Source organism: Erinaceus europaeus, chromosome 4 (genome assembly GCF_950295315.1).
Source record: "Erinaceus europaeus chromosome 4, mEriEur2.1, whole genome shotgun sequence".
Classification (NCBI taxonomy): domain Eukaryota; kingdom Metazoa; phylum Chordata; class Mammalia; order Eulipotyphla; family Erinaceidae; genus Erinaceus; species Erinaceus europaeus.
The window spans coordinates 114,091,373-114,106,682 of NC_080165.1; the positions used below are offsets into that span (position 1 = coordinate 114,091,373).

At 40.4% G+C, this 15,310-nt stretch overlaps 1 protein-coding gene across 2 annotated transcripts in view; it reads right to left on the reverse strand.

Moving 5' to 3' along the window:
* Positions 1 to 15,072, reverse strand: part of PEX7 (peroxisomal biogenesis factor 7) — a 35,539-nt gene extending 20,467 nt beyond the window's left edge. Inside the window, exons 1-3 of one of the 2 annotated variants that reach the window (XM_060190389.1) lie at positions 14,821 to 15,072; positions 12,766 to 12,823; positions 11,035 to 11,185 (exon numbers count right to left, since the gene is read on the reverse strand). In XM_060190389.1, coding sequence (XP_060046372.1) covers positions 11,035 to 11,185; positions 12,766 to 12,823; positions 14,821 to 14,935 — 324 coding nt within the window. In that variant the 5' untranslated portion in view covers positions 14,936 to 15,072. The remainder of the gene's footprint in view (positions 1 to 11,034; positions 11,186 to 12,765; positions 12,824 to 14,820) is intronic. The other variant, XM_060190388.1, reaches the window with a different exon arrangement.
* Between the last annotated feature and the right edge of the window lie 238 nt (positions 15,073 to 15,310).

A 15,310-nucleotide genomic window follows, 5' to 3' on the forward strand; every position in this document is an offset into this window, starting at 1 on the left:
GTACTGAGCACATACTGTATGCAAGGCACCAAGTGTTGAAAGTACAATATTAGACAAGACAAAGTCCCAGACCTCATGGATTTTATGGGTTTTTTTTTTTTTTATTATAGTTAGAGATGTTACAAGTAAGTAAGTACATAATTCTACACTGTGATTTCTTTCTTTAAAAAAAAAAAAGAAAAGAAACAGAATAAGGCATAGTAAAGAAGCTGGAAGACAATGACAGGGGCAGAAATCAGGAAAAGACCTCACTGAGAAGAGACCTAAGCAGAGTAAAAATAACAATAAATGAATGAGAATTTTTAAAAGGACTCCGCAGATTTAAAGGAAAAGCAAAAATCTTAAAGCAGAAAACAGACAAATATGTTATATTTGAATAACAAGGTTAAACAGTTAGAGGAGTAGTAGATGGCTCACTCAACAGAGCACATATACTACCACTCACTAAAACCTGGGTTCAAGACCCCAGTAACCACCTGCAGAGGGAGATTTTTTTGTTTTTTTTTTAGTTTTTTTGTATTTATTTATTTATTCCCTTTTGTTGCCCTTGTTGTTTTATTGTTGTGGTTATTATTGTTGTTGTTATTGATGTCGTTGTTGTTGAATAGGACAGAGAGAAATGGAGAGAGGAGGGGAAGACAGAGAAGGGGAGAGAGAGATAGACACCTGCAGACCTACTTCATCGCCTATGAAGCGACTTCACTGCAGGTGGGGAGCCGGAGGCTTGAACCGGGATCCTTCTGCCGGTTCTTGCTTTGTGCCACATGCACTTAACCCGCTGCACTACTGCCTGACTCCCCGAGGGAGAGTTTTATAAGTGGTAGAGCAGTACTACAGGTGTCTCCTCTTTTTGCCCCCCCCTTTATATATATATTATAATTTTGCAGGCACTGAGGCCCAGCAAAATTCTGGTGGCTTAAAAAAAAATTAACCTGTTAGGAAGGTGAAGATTGGAGAGGATAATCAATAGTTACAGATGCATACATAATTTCTATAGAAATTACAACCATCAGCCATAAACTAACACCTAGATTAAAAACAACTTTTTGGGGACACAGCTGTGGCACACCTAGCTGAGTACACATGTACCTTGCCCTTGGACACAGGTTAGAGTCCCTGCTCCCCACCTGCAGGGGAAACCCTTCACAAGAAGAGAAGGTCTGCTGGTTTCTTTCTTTCTCCCTCCCCTGTCTCCACCTCTCCTCTCAGTTTCACTTTGTCCTATTTAATTAAGAAGGAGAAGGAGAAAGAGGAGGAGGAGGGAGGGAGGGAAGGAAGGAAAGAAGGAAGGAAGAAAGGAAGGGAAGAAGGATGGAAGGAAGAAAGGAAGAGAAAAAGAAAGAAAAGAAAATGCTAACTAGTAGGTTCATAGTGCCAGATGAAGCCCCAGGGATAACCCTGGTGGCAATAAAATAATGATAATAATGAACATTCTCTGCAGTATTCTCTCTCACTCTTACTGTTCACTTTCAATCCAAATTCTTTCTACATAAAACATGATTGTGCCAGGGGTCGGGCGGTAGCACAGCGGGTTAAGCACACGTGGCACAAAGCATAAGGACCAGCATAAGGATCCCGGTTCAAGCCCCTGACTCCCCACCTGCAGGGGAGTCGCTTCACAGGCGGTGAAGCAGGTCTGCAGGTGTCTATCTTTCTCTCCCCCTCTGTCTTCCCCTCCTCTCTCCATTTCTCTCTGTCCTATCCAACAACGAAAGACATCAACATCAACAACAACAATAATAACCACAAGGCTACAACAACAAGGGCAACAAAAGGAGAAAAAAAAAAGTGGCCTCCAGGAGCAGTGGATTCATGGTGCAGGCACTGAGCCCCAGCAATAACTCTGGAGGCAGAAAGGGGTGAAAAAATGATTGTGCCAAAACAAAAATGGGCTAGTCAAGTCAGATGGCATACCTGGTTGACTGCACAGATTGCAGTCTGCAAGGACCAGGGTTCAAGCCCTAGGTCCCCACCTGCAGAGAAGCTTACTGAGTGGTGAAGCAATGCTGCAGATGTCACTCTCACCTCTCTCCCTCTATCTTCCCCACTCCTTCTCAATTTCTCTCTGACTCTATCCAAAATAGGTAAACATGAAATATTTTTTTTATTTTATTGGTAATTTAATAGTGACTAACAAGATTATAAGATAACAAGGGTACAATTCCACACAGTTCCCACCACCAGAATTCCCTGTCCCATCCCCTCCACTGGAAGCTTCCCTATTCTTTATTCCTCTCTGGGAGTATGGACCAAAATTCTTTGTGGTGTATATATTTTTAATTAATGTCACTCTCCAGTTCAAAGCACCTCAAAGGTTTTATATTATGTGGATCAAGCAACTTAACTGTCTTCACACTGCACTATGATTTATCCACAATGCTGCTTATTACCAAAAAGTCAAAATCATGTAAAACTATATATGCATATGACCTAGGAAGTGTATATACATAGTAAAACTAGAAGGGAAAATAAAGAGATTGTTGTTTATTTATTTTTATTTTTATTATTATTTTTTTTTTTACCAGAGCACTGCTCAGCTCTAGTTTATGGTGGTATGGAGGATTGAACCTGGGACTTCAGAGCCTCAGGCATGAGAGTCTGTTTGCCTAACCATTATGCTATCTACCCCAGCCTAAGAAATTGTTGTTAATAAACAAATAAATAGGATAGTGGCTACTTCTTAGGAAGAAAGAAGGGAAAGAAGAGCAAAAGCAAAAAGGGGCAATAACTAAAGGTAGAAAATAGCTCATTTGGATATTTTGTTATGCTTGCAACCCACAGTCAAGTCTGGTTCTTGTCACACCAGAGGAAGATTTAGTGCTATTATGTCTGCCCTCTATCCCCATCTCTCTGTCTCATCTCTGCCCCTTTGCCTCTGTATTCCTCAATTTGGAGGGGGAAAAAAAAGTCCTGGAGCAGTGAGCCTAGTGATGATCAAAACATGGGGATGGGAAATGGGGAGAAAGGAAGAAAGGGAGAAGGGGGGATATACAGTTATGCTCTAAAAGCAGAGTCCTTAAAAGGCCTATCTTATGAATCTATTCTTGGCAGTGGTAAAGAAAACTGAAAAATTGCTATTAAAAAAAAAGTGTGCAGCTTTATAAAACTTGAACCTCATCAAAACCACAGTTTGAGAAGACAAATTTTATTACTGTAACCAACTCCTAAAGCTCATTTTTAATGTACTATGTAGCACTGCCCTTTTGCAATTGGTCTTTTTAATTAAAAATCATCAAATAAAAACTACATCCAGAATGTTCATACTTATGTGTACCAATAGCAAGGCTAGGGAGACAGACTTTTAATTACTGAGCTAACAGAAAGGATTACATATATCTTTTTAATGTAAATATTAAATCAAAACACTTTTAATATTTTATTATCTTTATTTATTGGATAGAGACAGCCAGAAACTGATAGGAGTGGGGAGACAGAGCAGGAGAGAGACACCTGCAGACCTGCTTCACCACTTGTGAAGCTTTCCTCCCACAGGTGGGGACCAGGGGCTTGAACCCAGGTCCTTGAAGATTGTAACATGCACTCAACCAGGTGTGCCACCAACCAACACTTGTCCATTAGAGAAATACTAAAATACACATGTAAACAGAGAGAATAGCATAACAAGTCCCTAGGTAACCATCACATACCTTCCATAATTACCAACATTTTGCCTTTTTGTTTCTTCTGTCCTTTCACTGACTGAGTGCTGACAAATTTTAACAGCAGACCATTTCACTCACAAACATGTCAGCAACTAAGGATATTTTTCTTTCTTTCTTTTATTGATTTAAGGTTTGCTTGCTTATTTATTTATTTATTTATTTTAGTAGAACAGAAAGAGACTGAGAGGGGAAGGGGACACAGGGACAAAGTGAGGCACCAGCAGCACTATCTCATCATTTGTGAATCCCACCCTGTACTCCCCAAAGGTAGGAGCTAGAGGCCCAAATCCAGGTCCTCGTGCATGTCATTGTGTGTGTTTGGCCAGATGCACCACCTGGCCCCAACATTTCTCTATTTTACATAAGCACAAGGTCATTTTCATGCCCCCCAAAATTAGCAACAGTGTCTTGCTCTCTTCTCTTTTTCTCTTTCTCTCTCTCACCAAATGAAAAACAAGAAAGTTGGAACTTGAAGGCAGCTCAGCTGTAATATGCATCTGTTGAGTTCAGAGTTTACTCTCTAGCACCACATAAAAATTACCATTAGGGAATTGGGCGGTGGCGCAGTGGGTTAAGCGCAGGTGGCGTAAAGCACAAGGACTGGCATAAGGATCCCGGTTAAAGCCCCCGGCTCCCCACATGCAGGGGAGTTGCTTCACAAATGGTGAAGCAGGTCTGCAAGTGTCTATCTTTCCCTCCCCCTCTGTCTTCCCCTCCTCTCTCCATTTCTCTCTGTCCTATCCAACAATGACAACAACAATAATAGCTATAACAATAAAACAATAAGGACAACAAAAGGAAATAAATAAATCAATTTTTAAAAATTACCATTAAACAGTACCTTTAATTGTGTAAAATATTCCAACTGTGCCAAAGCCTAAACTATCATACAAGTTATATCTGAAGACATTTTACTTCCATACTTGTCCCCTTCTGTTTCTTCACCACCACCCCTTTTAAAATAACCATTTTATTAGCTTCCAGATTGCCTCCCAATAGTTTGTCTCTGAAACTATATAAATTTGTATTCTTTCTCACCTTATATAAAATATAAATTTTATATATACATATATATATAGTTCCACTTCATAGAACATCAGCTTATTGCTAAGCTGAAAATAATTTCTAGTTTCTTATGATCATAAACTGTCATATAAGACTGCCATCTGCCATCATTCCCCTACATACATTTCCTAATAGATACTTTTTTTTTGGATAGGAAAGAGAAATTGAGAGAGGAGGGGAAGATAGAGACACCAGCAAACCTACTTCACCACCCATGAAGCGATCTCCCTGCAGGTGGGGAGCCAGGGACTCGAACCGGAATCCTCATGCCTGTTTCTGTGCTTTGCAGCATGTGTGCTTAACCTGCTGCACTACCACCCGGACCCCTCCTAATAGATTCTAAACTAAGATAGAGTTTCTGATGCCTAGAAAAAATTTACTTAGTACTATTATAGAAGCACAGTGAGTGAAACCTTCAGTGACTATATGTGAAACATTTCTGACATTGTAGCATTAGTCATTCAGGAAAGTCATTTTTAACCACAATATAGTCATGCTTTTTTCATCCAAAAAACTATTATTTTTTAGGGATCAGGCAGTGGTGCACCTGGCTGAGCACACATGTTTTCATGCCCAAGGACCCAGGATAAAGCACGGAGAGCCCACCTGCAGGGGAAAAAGCTTCGTAAGCAGGGTAGCAGGGCTGCAGGTGTCTCTCTTCTCTTCTCCTCTCTCAATTTCTCTGTCCTATAAAGTTAAAAATAAAATGGCCATAGGGAATTGTGAATGTGTCATGTGGGCACTAAACTCCAGTGACAAACCTGGTGGCAAAAACAAAACAAAATAAAAAAACATCATTTGGACAGGGGAAATAGCATAATGGTTATGCAAGGAGACTCTCATGAGTGAGGATCCCAAGTCTCAGGTTCAATGCCCTGAACCACTATAAACCAGAGCTGAGCAGTCCTCTGGTAGAAAAGGAAGGAAGGAAGGAAGGAGGGAGGGAGGGAGGGAGGGAGGGAGGGAGGGAGGGAGGGAAGGAAGGAAGGAAGGAAGGAAGGAAGGAAGGAAGGAAGGAAGGAAGGAAGGAAGGGGAAACTATCACTTTGCAAGTTAAATTACATTACTTCTTTAGTTCTGTAATTTTGAATCTCTAGCTCCCCCCCACAATATTGGACAATTGGATAAATTATACATATTGAGGTCACTAGAAAGCAGATCCAGTTAAGGGAGTGGCTTCCAAACACTGCTGCATCATCTGTAAATCTACACAGTACTGATGCCTGAGCTCCAACCTCAGACATTGTGACTTGGATATGATTTATTAAGTTCCCTAGGTGATTCTAATATGTAGTAAAGTTTGGAGACTACTGAAACTACTGAGTAAAATGAGAATTTGTTCCTTTTCATTTCAAATAATAAAATTTCAATTAAAGTCTAGTCTTAGTTATATAAGATACTAAATTAGGGGCCCAGGTGGTAGCACACCAGGTTAAGCACATATAGTGCAAAGCACAAGGACCAGCACAAGGATCCCAGTTCAAGTCCTCCGCTCCCCACCTGCACAGGGGTCACTACACAGGCAGTGAAGCAGGTCTGCAGGTATCTTTCTCTGCCCCCTCTTATCTTCCCCTCCTCTCAATTTCTTTCTGTCTTATCCAACAACAACACCAACAATGGAAAAAATGGCCACCAGGAGGAGTGGATTCATAGTACAGACACCGAGATCCAGCAATAACCCTGGAGGCAATAAATAATAAATAAATAAACAAACAAAGAAAATATTAAATTATAGTCTAGTTTTACCTAACAGAAAAAAATTAACTAAGTGGATTAAAAGAGGTAATATCTAGCCTTATTCATGTATGTACCATTTTCTGTACTCAGTGTGTGGTTTAAAACATCTACATAATCAGTCTCTCCCCCTCCTCTGAACACTCAAAGCTTAAAGTTCAATCTCCAGTCAAGCATTCAGGAACTACAGAATTTGATCTCTGCTCAACTTCCCTGGCTTATCCCACTAGGGAAAGAGAGAGGCAGGCTGGGAGTATGGATCATTGCCCATGTTTAGCGGAGAAGCAATTACAGAAGCCAGACATGCCACCTTCTGCACCCCATAATGGTACTGGATCCAAACTCCCAGAAGGGTAAAGAACAGGTAAGCTTCCAGTAGAAGGGATGGGATACAAAAATCTGGTGGTGGGAACTGTGTGGAATTGTAACCCTCTTATCCTACGGTCTTGTTGATCATTATTAAATCAATAATAAAAAAAAAGGTGTCATAATCACTTGGAAAACTAGACCGTAAAATGTTAAATTGAGTCTGTCATCTTTAAAGTTACCTTTAACTCACTCTCAATAGCACAATCCTGTACATCAAGAAATAAAACTTTATTCCTGCTTTGATGCTAAGTTTAGAAGTTATCACCCGAATAATACCCTTTTTTAAAAATTCTTTTCATTTCCACCAAGGTTTTCCTTCATTCCTCCAAGTCCAAGATATACCTAGACCTTAGAGCTCTTTTTAGTGCCTACTTAACTACCTGAAAAATAGCTATTGGACATGTTTTAGTCATCAAGTAGTAAAAAGGGTAACTGAGGAAGTCCTAATATGTTTCATGTCTTTATAACCCAATTCTAATAAAGGCAAATAGCACTAACAGTTCATATTTATTTAGTAATAGTTCTGTTCCAAGCAATTAGAACAATCCTATGACATAAATCACTTATGATCATTTTACAAATCAGTCAACTAAGTTTCAGGAAAAATGAATAATTTAATCAAAATCAGACAAGGTCTGAATTCAAGACAAAACTTACTGAAACTACACTGTTCATCCTTAATCAATACTCTCTATCCTGGGAAAAACAATCATTATTTTCTATTCTATTCTTCTACATACATTCCCTAGCCATGAAAATAATGATAATAATAATACTCATTCCCTTCTTAATTCATTCAGCAAATAATTACCATCTCCTCAAAACTATTGATTGATTTCTAAATCTTTTTAAGCTTTTTTTACTTGGTGTAAGATGTATTTTGAATAAATACTCTTATTACTCTTTGTTTTTTGAAGTAACCTTGCTTTACAGAATTATAAAAGTTTTAGAAGGGAAATTCCTTTTATTTTTAACCAGAGCATTGCTCAGCCCTGGCTATGGTGGAGTTAAGTATTAAACCTGGGACTCTGGAGCCTTAGGCATGACATTCTCTTTGCAATAACCATTATGATATCTCCCCCACTCAATTTCACACACCTTTAAAATATTACAATACTCCCACAACTAAAGCATCAATATCCCTCTAGCAAAACCCACTGGATTCCCTCCACTATAGAAGTCCAGTCCTTCACATAATCTCCCACCCACCATAATCTCCTTTGATAACCTCAGCGTTGCAGTTTTAAATCCAAAGGCTGGACTTCATTTAACTTTGCTTGCTTTGTAGAACTTGGGACAGAGTCTCAAGTATGAAAATCTTTTTAGTATAACCACTATTCTCTTTCTCCACCCTCTACCTTTTTAATATATTTTTTAATTTTTTAAATTTATTATTGGATAGAGACAGAGAACTTGAGAAGGGAGGGGGAGATAGGGAAAGAGACAGAGACACCTGCAACCTTACTTCACCACTCTTGAAAAGCTTTCCCCTGCAGGTTGGGACCAGGGGCTTGAACCTGGATCCTTACACATTGTAATGTGTGCACTTAACCAGGTGCACCACTGCCTGGCCCCCAGTTGGCAGGTAGATCCATATCCCCAGCCTAGTATTTCATATAGGGCCAGTCTAGTGGCAGTAAATTCCTAAAACAGCTATTTGTCTGAAAGGCTTTTGTGTCTTAGAACCCAAGTGATAACCTGGCTGATTTTATTATTTAACTTTTGGGATTTTGTTTTGTTTGAGTTTTCTTTTTTGCAGTTTCACCCCACTTGAATCAACTTTTTCATTCTTTTCATTTCAGATAGACAGAAAGGGAAAGACACCATAGCATCAGAGCTCTCCGAACCACAGCATTCTTGTGTGGTGCTAGGGTTCAGAGCTGGACCTCGTGTAAGGCATGACCCCAGTCAGGTAAGCTATCATCTGCATCCAAAGCCCTGTTCTGGCTTTTAGTTTTTGTTGAGAAGTCAGCTCATAGTTTCATGGCAAATCCTTTAGAAATTATGGGGGGGGGGGGTTCCTGCTACTTTTAAGATTTTTTCTTTATTATCTTTGTCACTTTATTAAGTGCTTAAGTTTGGATTTATTTTGTTTAGAATCTTAAGAGTTTTCCTGAGTCCAAGTTTTGACTCCTTCAGTTTAGGGAAATTCTTAGCTTGCTTCCTTCCTTCCTTCCTTCCTTCCTTTCTTTCTTCCTTCCTTCCTTCCTTTCTTTCTTCCTTCCTTCCTTCCTCCCTTCCTTCCTTTTTATTATTTATTAGATACAGACAGAGAGAAATCAAGAAGGAAGGGTACCCTCAACCAGGGGTACCATGGTCCAGCCCCCTCTGACACCCCTATGATTCAATGTCTTTTCTCTTAATGTTGTCTCATAACTCTCTAACATTAATTTTCACTTGTTTTCACTCATTTTCTTTTTTGCTACATATTTTGATGGTCGAGATTTTCTTGATGGTCTCTTCTACCTTATCCTACAGCTCATCACTTCAGTCCTTGGCTTCTATCTCCATACTGGTGTTTCCCATTACGATAGGTTTTAGCTCAGCTATTCTATTCTCTACCCCTCTGATTTCTATTATGACTACACTCACACTTGCTCAGTACTCTAATATTGTTGAAGTTCTCTTCCACTGAGCTTCTTATCCCAAGGAGAACATCTTAATTATGGTGCCAAGGATATTCAACAAAATAAGAAGGATATCAATAGTAGAGTTTTTCATGCTCTGGTACTTACAGGGCACTGATTTTGTCAGGCTGTGAGCTGGAGATTCACCCACCACCCAAGCTCTCTTACTATGAAAACTGAATTTCACCATGGCTTCCCCCAAAGCTTCAGCAAGCTATCACATAGGTAGGACAACAATCTCAACTCTTGATCCCCAATTCATTTAAACCTTATCCCATTTCTCAATCATGTAGAGTTGTAGGATTAAGGTATCAGAATTTCATTATATTTTATCTTCCACTTGCCACATTAAAGTCCAATACCTTATGGATCTCTTCCAACTGCATTTTATTGTCGCATGAAGAGGGGGTTATTATTATTATTTTTTTAGTTAATTTTTTTGTTCTACATAAAAGGCATCTTTCTGTATCCTACCACCTGGATATTCACCTTTTTTTGTCTCTTGCTATGGAAAACCTGTTTCTGTGTGATGAAGCAGTGTGTGTGTGTGTGTGTGTCCCTCTCTCTCTCTCCTCTCCACACTTCCCTCTCAATTTCCCTCTGTCTCTATCCAAAACAGATTTATGATTTATTGATATCTTAAGAAAATCCATAAAATAAGCCTACACAACAAAAAGCAATGCTCTTAATATCATGTTCACTAAAATTATAGGTGGCTCAGTAATAGCAAGCTTTACATGTGTGAAGCCCTGGGTTCATGTCTGGCACCACATGACAGTGCTATGGGCAGCACCAAAGATGAAACCAGGCCAAGTTCCATGGATGGTGGAATGGTGCCTGGGTATCTTTACTTTTCCTAATGTTCTCTGTCTCTAAAAACAGAAAATAAAAATAGTGGACCAGGGTGTTGGCTCAGTGGTATCACACATCTATACTGAGGCAATAGGTTCATTCTCTGCCACCACATCAGTATACACACAAATTCACACACACACACACACACACACACACACACTGTACATACGCACACACACACACATATATAATTATGACCGAAGTCTCAACTCTTTTCTACATTACCCATATAGATAGGGATAAATTTCTAGACACACAAAGCAGATTTCAATTTTTAAAGACTTCTAAGATTTCCCTCATATTCAGAATTTCATGCTTTTGCTCCAATATATTCTGAAAATCCCTAGAGATCTTACCAAAGACCTAAAGACAATCTTGTCAGGTCTTTATGAAGAATTTGCCTACCTCAACCTTAAGGCAATATATGATAAATATGTCTAGCAGCCTAGAGAAATGGCCCCTCTGGAGGAAATGGTGCCACAATATACTTAAGACTAGAGGCGTTTCTACTGACTAATGAGAAATCTGACCTTTTCTACTTTCCAAGTTCCTTAAGCCAAGAGGTATTTTATGTTTGAATAAACAAATGATATATGACATCTAACATGTACAAGCACTAAAGTTTAAACTTCTTGTCCCCTGAAGATAGTCCCTTACGATTGCATCCTCAAATGAATTTCATTCAAAGAAACACAATCAGCCCATGAAGATTTCCTTCCTACCTCCTGAGTGTGTTCCTTGTAGACTTGCAGTGGCCCTGCATCTTTGGCGGTATCCCAGAGTTGCAGTGAGCCATCACCACTACCAGTGACCAGGACATGTTCATTGTTCTCACTCCAGGTCACATCAAATAAACCATCATTCCAGTCAAAGCTACACCAGAAAAAAAAAAACACACACACACAATTAAAAAAAAGTCCTGCTACATAGACAGTTGAACATTAACAAAAATAAGGACTGTATAAGCCTTTTTACAATTTATTTCATACTTTAACACATAACTTTCACATCTTTGAACAATAAGTAGAACACATACCTGACAGACATGGAAACAAGTTCAGAGAAATTAGAAGAGTAACTTAGGATATATGGCTAGAAGACTGCAGAGCCAGGTTAAAATTTGGTCTCCCTCCAAAAATCTCATCTGCTATATATAGACTTACCTTTAGATTCCTGTTTATTAAGCAATTTGTTCTGCTTTATATCTTAATAATTTTTCAGCCACCAAGTTTTAAATGCTACCTTGACACCAACCTGATTTCCCTGAGCAGACAACCTCACCAATGTGTCCTGGAACCCCCACCTCTCCAGAGCCCTGCCCCACTAGTGAAAGAGAGAGACAGGCTGGGTGCATGGATTGACCTGCCAACACCCAGGTTCTCCAAGCAATTACAGAAGCCAGACCTTCCATCTTCTGCACCCCATAATGATCCTGGGTCCATACTCCCAGAGAGCTAACGAATAGGAAAGCTTCCAATGGAGGGGATGGCATACAGAACTCTGGTGGTGGGAATTGTGTGGAACTGTACCTATGGTACATTTATCCTATGGTCTTGTTGATATTTTTTATTTTATAAATAAAATAATAATAATAATTTAGGTCTACTGAGAAGAAATATTCCACTATTTACAAAAAAGCATGCTACCATGCCTAGATGCTGATGGGGGGGAATAATGTAGTGCATAAGACAGATCAGCAATATTTGAAACTACTAATATACTGGTGTTCCCAGGTAGTTCACTCAGTAGCCAAAACACTTTACTATGCACCAGGACCCAGGCTGAGACTCTTTGCAACCACATGGAAGCACTATGTAAAGCTTCATAAGTGGGGCAGTGCTATGGTGTCCCTCAGAAGTGTGTGTCACCCTCTATCTGGCTAAAGAAAAAAAAGCATACCTGGAGCAATGGAATAGTACAAGCACAAAGCCCTGGTGACAAAAAAAAAAAAAAAAGGAACTAATCTATAATAAATAAACTTCATTTTTCTCATAATTCTTTCACTTAAGGTATAAGCAGATAGTTATTTTCTGACAGAAATTTCTTTCCTTTTTACTACTTTTGACTAACCTTGACGGAAGTATTTATTAGTTCAACAGTGAAACAGACAAGACAGGCATGAGAAAAAAGATCCACAATGATTAACTAGTTCCTGAATGAGAAAAGTAAAACTGCTTGAAGAAGACAGCAAAGACAGGCAATGTCACCAGATATACTAACTACTTGCCTTTTTTAAATTTCTTTCATAATTTATAAGTGGACTCTGAGACAAGAGCTTTAGATGTGGCATAATCACAACTTACTAGACAAAAAAATAATAAGTTCACACTAGGCAAATGCTAGTTTCTTTTGTAGTGCAAATCAAAACACTGATCAAAAAGAAACCTAACTATATTAAACCATTAATAGCAAAAAAAGAATACATGTAAGATCAGTAGCTAGAGCCACCTTACCTTCTAAAAATCCTCAGTTCAGATTCATTTTGATCCAATATTAGAAGAGTCCCGCAGCCTAAGGAGAAAAGAAATCCAGGTCATTTTGTTGCATCTGCCAAAAAGCCATCTAATGTGTAGGAGGTATCAATTTTTTAAAATATGTATTTATTATTAGATAGGGACAGAGAGAAATTGAGAGGGGAGGAGGAGGTAGAGACAGAGATAGTTGCAACCCTACTTCGCCACTTGTAAAGTGAGTGTGGGGACTACGGACTTGAACCCGGGACCTGGCACAATGTAATGTGTGCACTTAACCAGGTGCGCCACCGCCTGGTCCCAGGAGATATCAGTTTAAACAGTATCTAATTTCACTCTTAAGAGATTTCTCCTTGAAGTATTGAGAACAAGTCTGCAAAATTAGCAGGATTGTATTCTTCAGCTCTGTAGCCCCAAACTGTTTTCAATCAGTAATTAGCCTAATCATTCCACCTGTAACTCGCATGTAGACACAGCCCTCACAGAGGAAAGAGACATCTTTGAATGCAGAGTGCCAGGCACACAAACCTCCCAAATAACCATCCATATTCACAGGTGAGAAGTTACAAATGTAAAGACCCTGGACTATGTTCTTTCTACATCACACTGTCTTCCCCAGTATATCTAAAGTATTAAAATAAACGTAACATGGAATTTCAAAACCAAATACCTGGTGGAGCTTAGCACATATGTAGGGGCAAAGTGATGAAGACAATACAGTACTATCAAGTTATGTATCCGAGAAATTATTTTACTAAAGAACCAGCATATATAAAAGCTTTATTTGTTACAGGGAATAAGGGGGCTGGGGGGGAACCTATTCTATTTAATCACAACTGACTTTTCAAAGATATAACATCTTTTAAGAGTTTTCTTTTTAAGTACTTAAGAGTATCATTACAAATTCATGAGCCTTCAACCTAACTAGTAAGAATTGCACTTCAGAATGGAGAAGCACTGAACTGAGAGTGAAAACATCTGAACGCAAATACCCTCTCCATCAGAATTTTAGAAACCACTTGTGTTTCAGGCTGTAGGCTCAAACACAAATGACAATGGGAAGTTGACATTATGCAGTGACTGATTTCACAGCGCTTCAATGCATAAACAGCAGCTAGGATATGAATTCAAATAAAATACTATCAACAATACCGTCCTTTCTTTCAATGTAGCCCATTGTCAGAGACAGATTACATACACCTCAAACGTGGGCTGGCGAGGAAATAGGTGAGCTCCTGCCAAGGCAACAAAAAGGGCAGAAGTGGCAATTTTTCAGATGGCACATCTAGCCAACTCTGAGTTTTTCTTAGATCGGACTGCCAAAAGGCTGACTGTGGAGAATGTGGCCCAAAAGGCACCATGTGGGGTGACTTCAGTCCAGCAAATCTTCTAAGCACTGCCTGCCCGCTGGACAGGCTACTGGGGCTCAGCTGGCTCTGCGCTGGGCGGAGCATACCTGAGCAGGTGGCAGTGGGCTCTAAAGTAATGTCGGGGCACCCGGTTAAGCGCACTTAGTAAGAAGCTCAAAGATCCGGTTCGAGCCCCCGGCTCCCCATCTGCTGATGGGGAGGGGGACGCTTCACAAGTGGTGAAGCAGGTCTGCAGGTGTCTTATATTTTTCTATCTTCCCCTCTCCTCTCAGTTTCTCTCTGTCCTATGCAATAACATGAAAACAATCGCCGCCAGGAGCAGTGGATTCGTAGTACCGGCACCGAGCCCCAGCAATAACCCTGGAGGCCAAAATGAAAAGAAAAAAAAAATTCGTGGGCTATAAAGAAATGCGGCTTAAGGCCCCCGGGTACATGTCCACTTGCAACTAGCCACCGTCACTGGAAAAGAAGACAGACACCAGACCCATTCCCTAAACTGCGCAAGAGGAAAAGGGAGCTAGGAAGGTGCTGTGCTTCCCCCTGGCGTCCATTCATGGCACTGGCTACAGTCGGAAGTTCTTTCAGAAGACTCCGAGCAGAGGGAGGTCTGAGTACCCGCCCCCGTCCCGCAGCGCCGCGCGGCGCCGCGCTTCCCGCTCGGCCTCACCCGCGATGCCGTAATGCTGCGCCGTGGCGCAGGCCAGGCGGCCCGGCAAGTACGGGGAGAACTCGGTGGCGTAGCCGTGGCGGCCAGGCACCCGCAGCGTCCGCGCCACGCTCATCCCGCCCGCCGTCGGCGGTCCACCCTCGCCACCCGGCTGCCGAACCCGTTCGGAATCGAAGGTGGACCCTGAAAACTCGCCTAAGTGAAGTTACAGAGACCTAGAGAGGAGTGGCGGAAGTGAGGACACCGGTACTAGATTTCTATTGGTCCGCAGGGAAAGGGCATTGACTACAACGGAAGCCATTTTTATTGAGGGCAAAACAAGCCAACTTGTGCTTATGATGGTGACAAAACAAAATAGGTGATCCTGATAACGTTGTTATTCCAAATCGGCTACCACAGCGAGGGCATTTGATTTTATCCGTTCACTGGACCTCTGAAAAGCTGCCATCAGGAGATATTCTTGATTAAAGTAAATAGAATGAAGCAAACT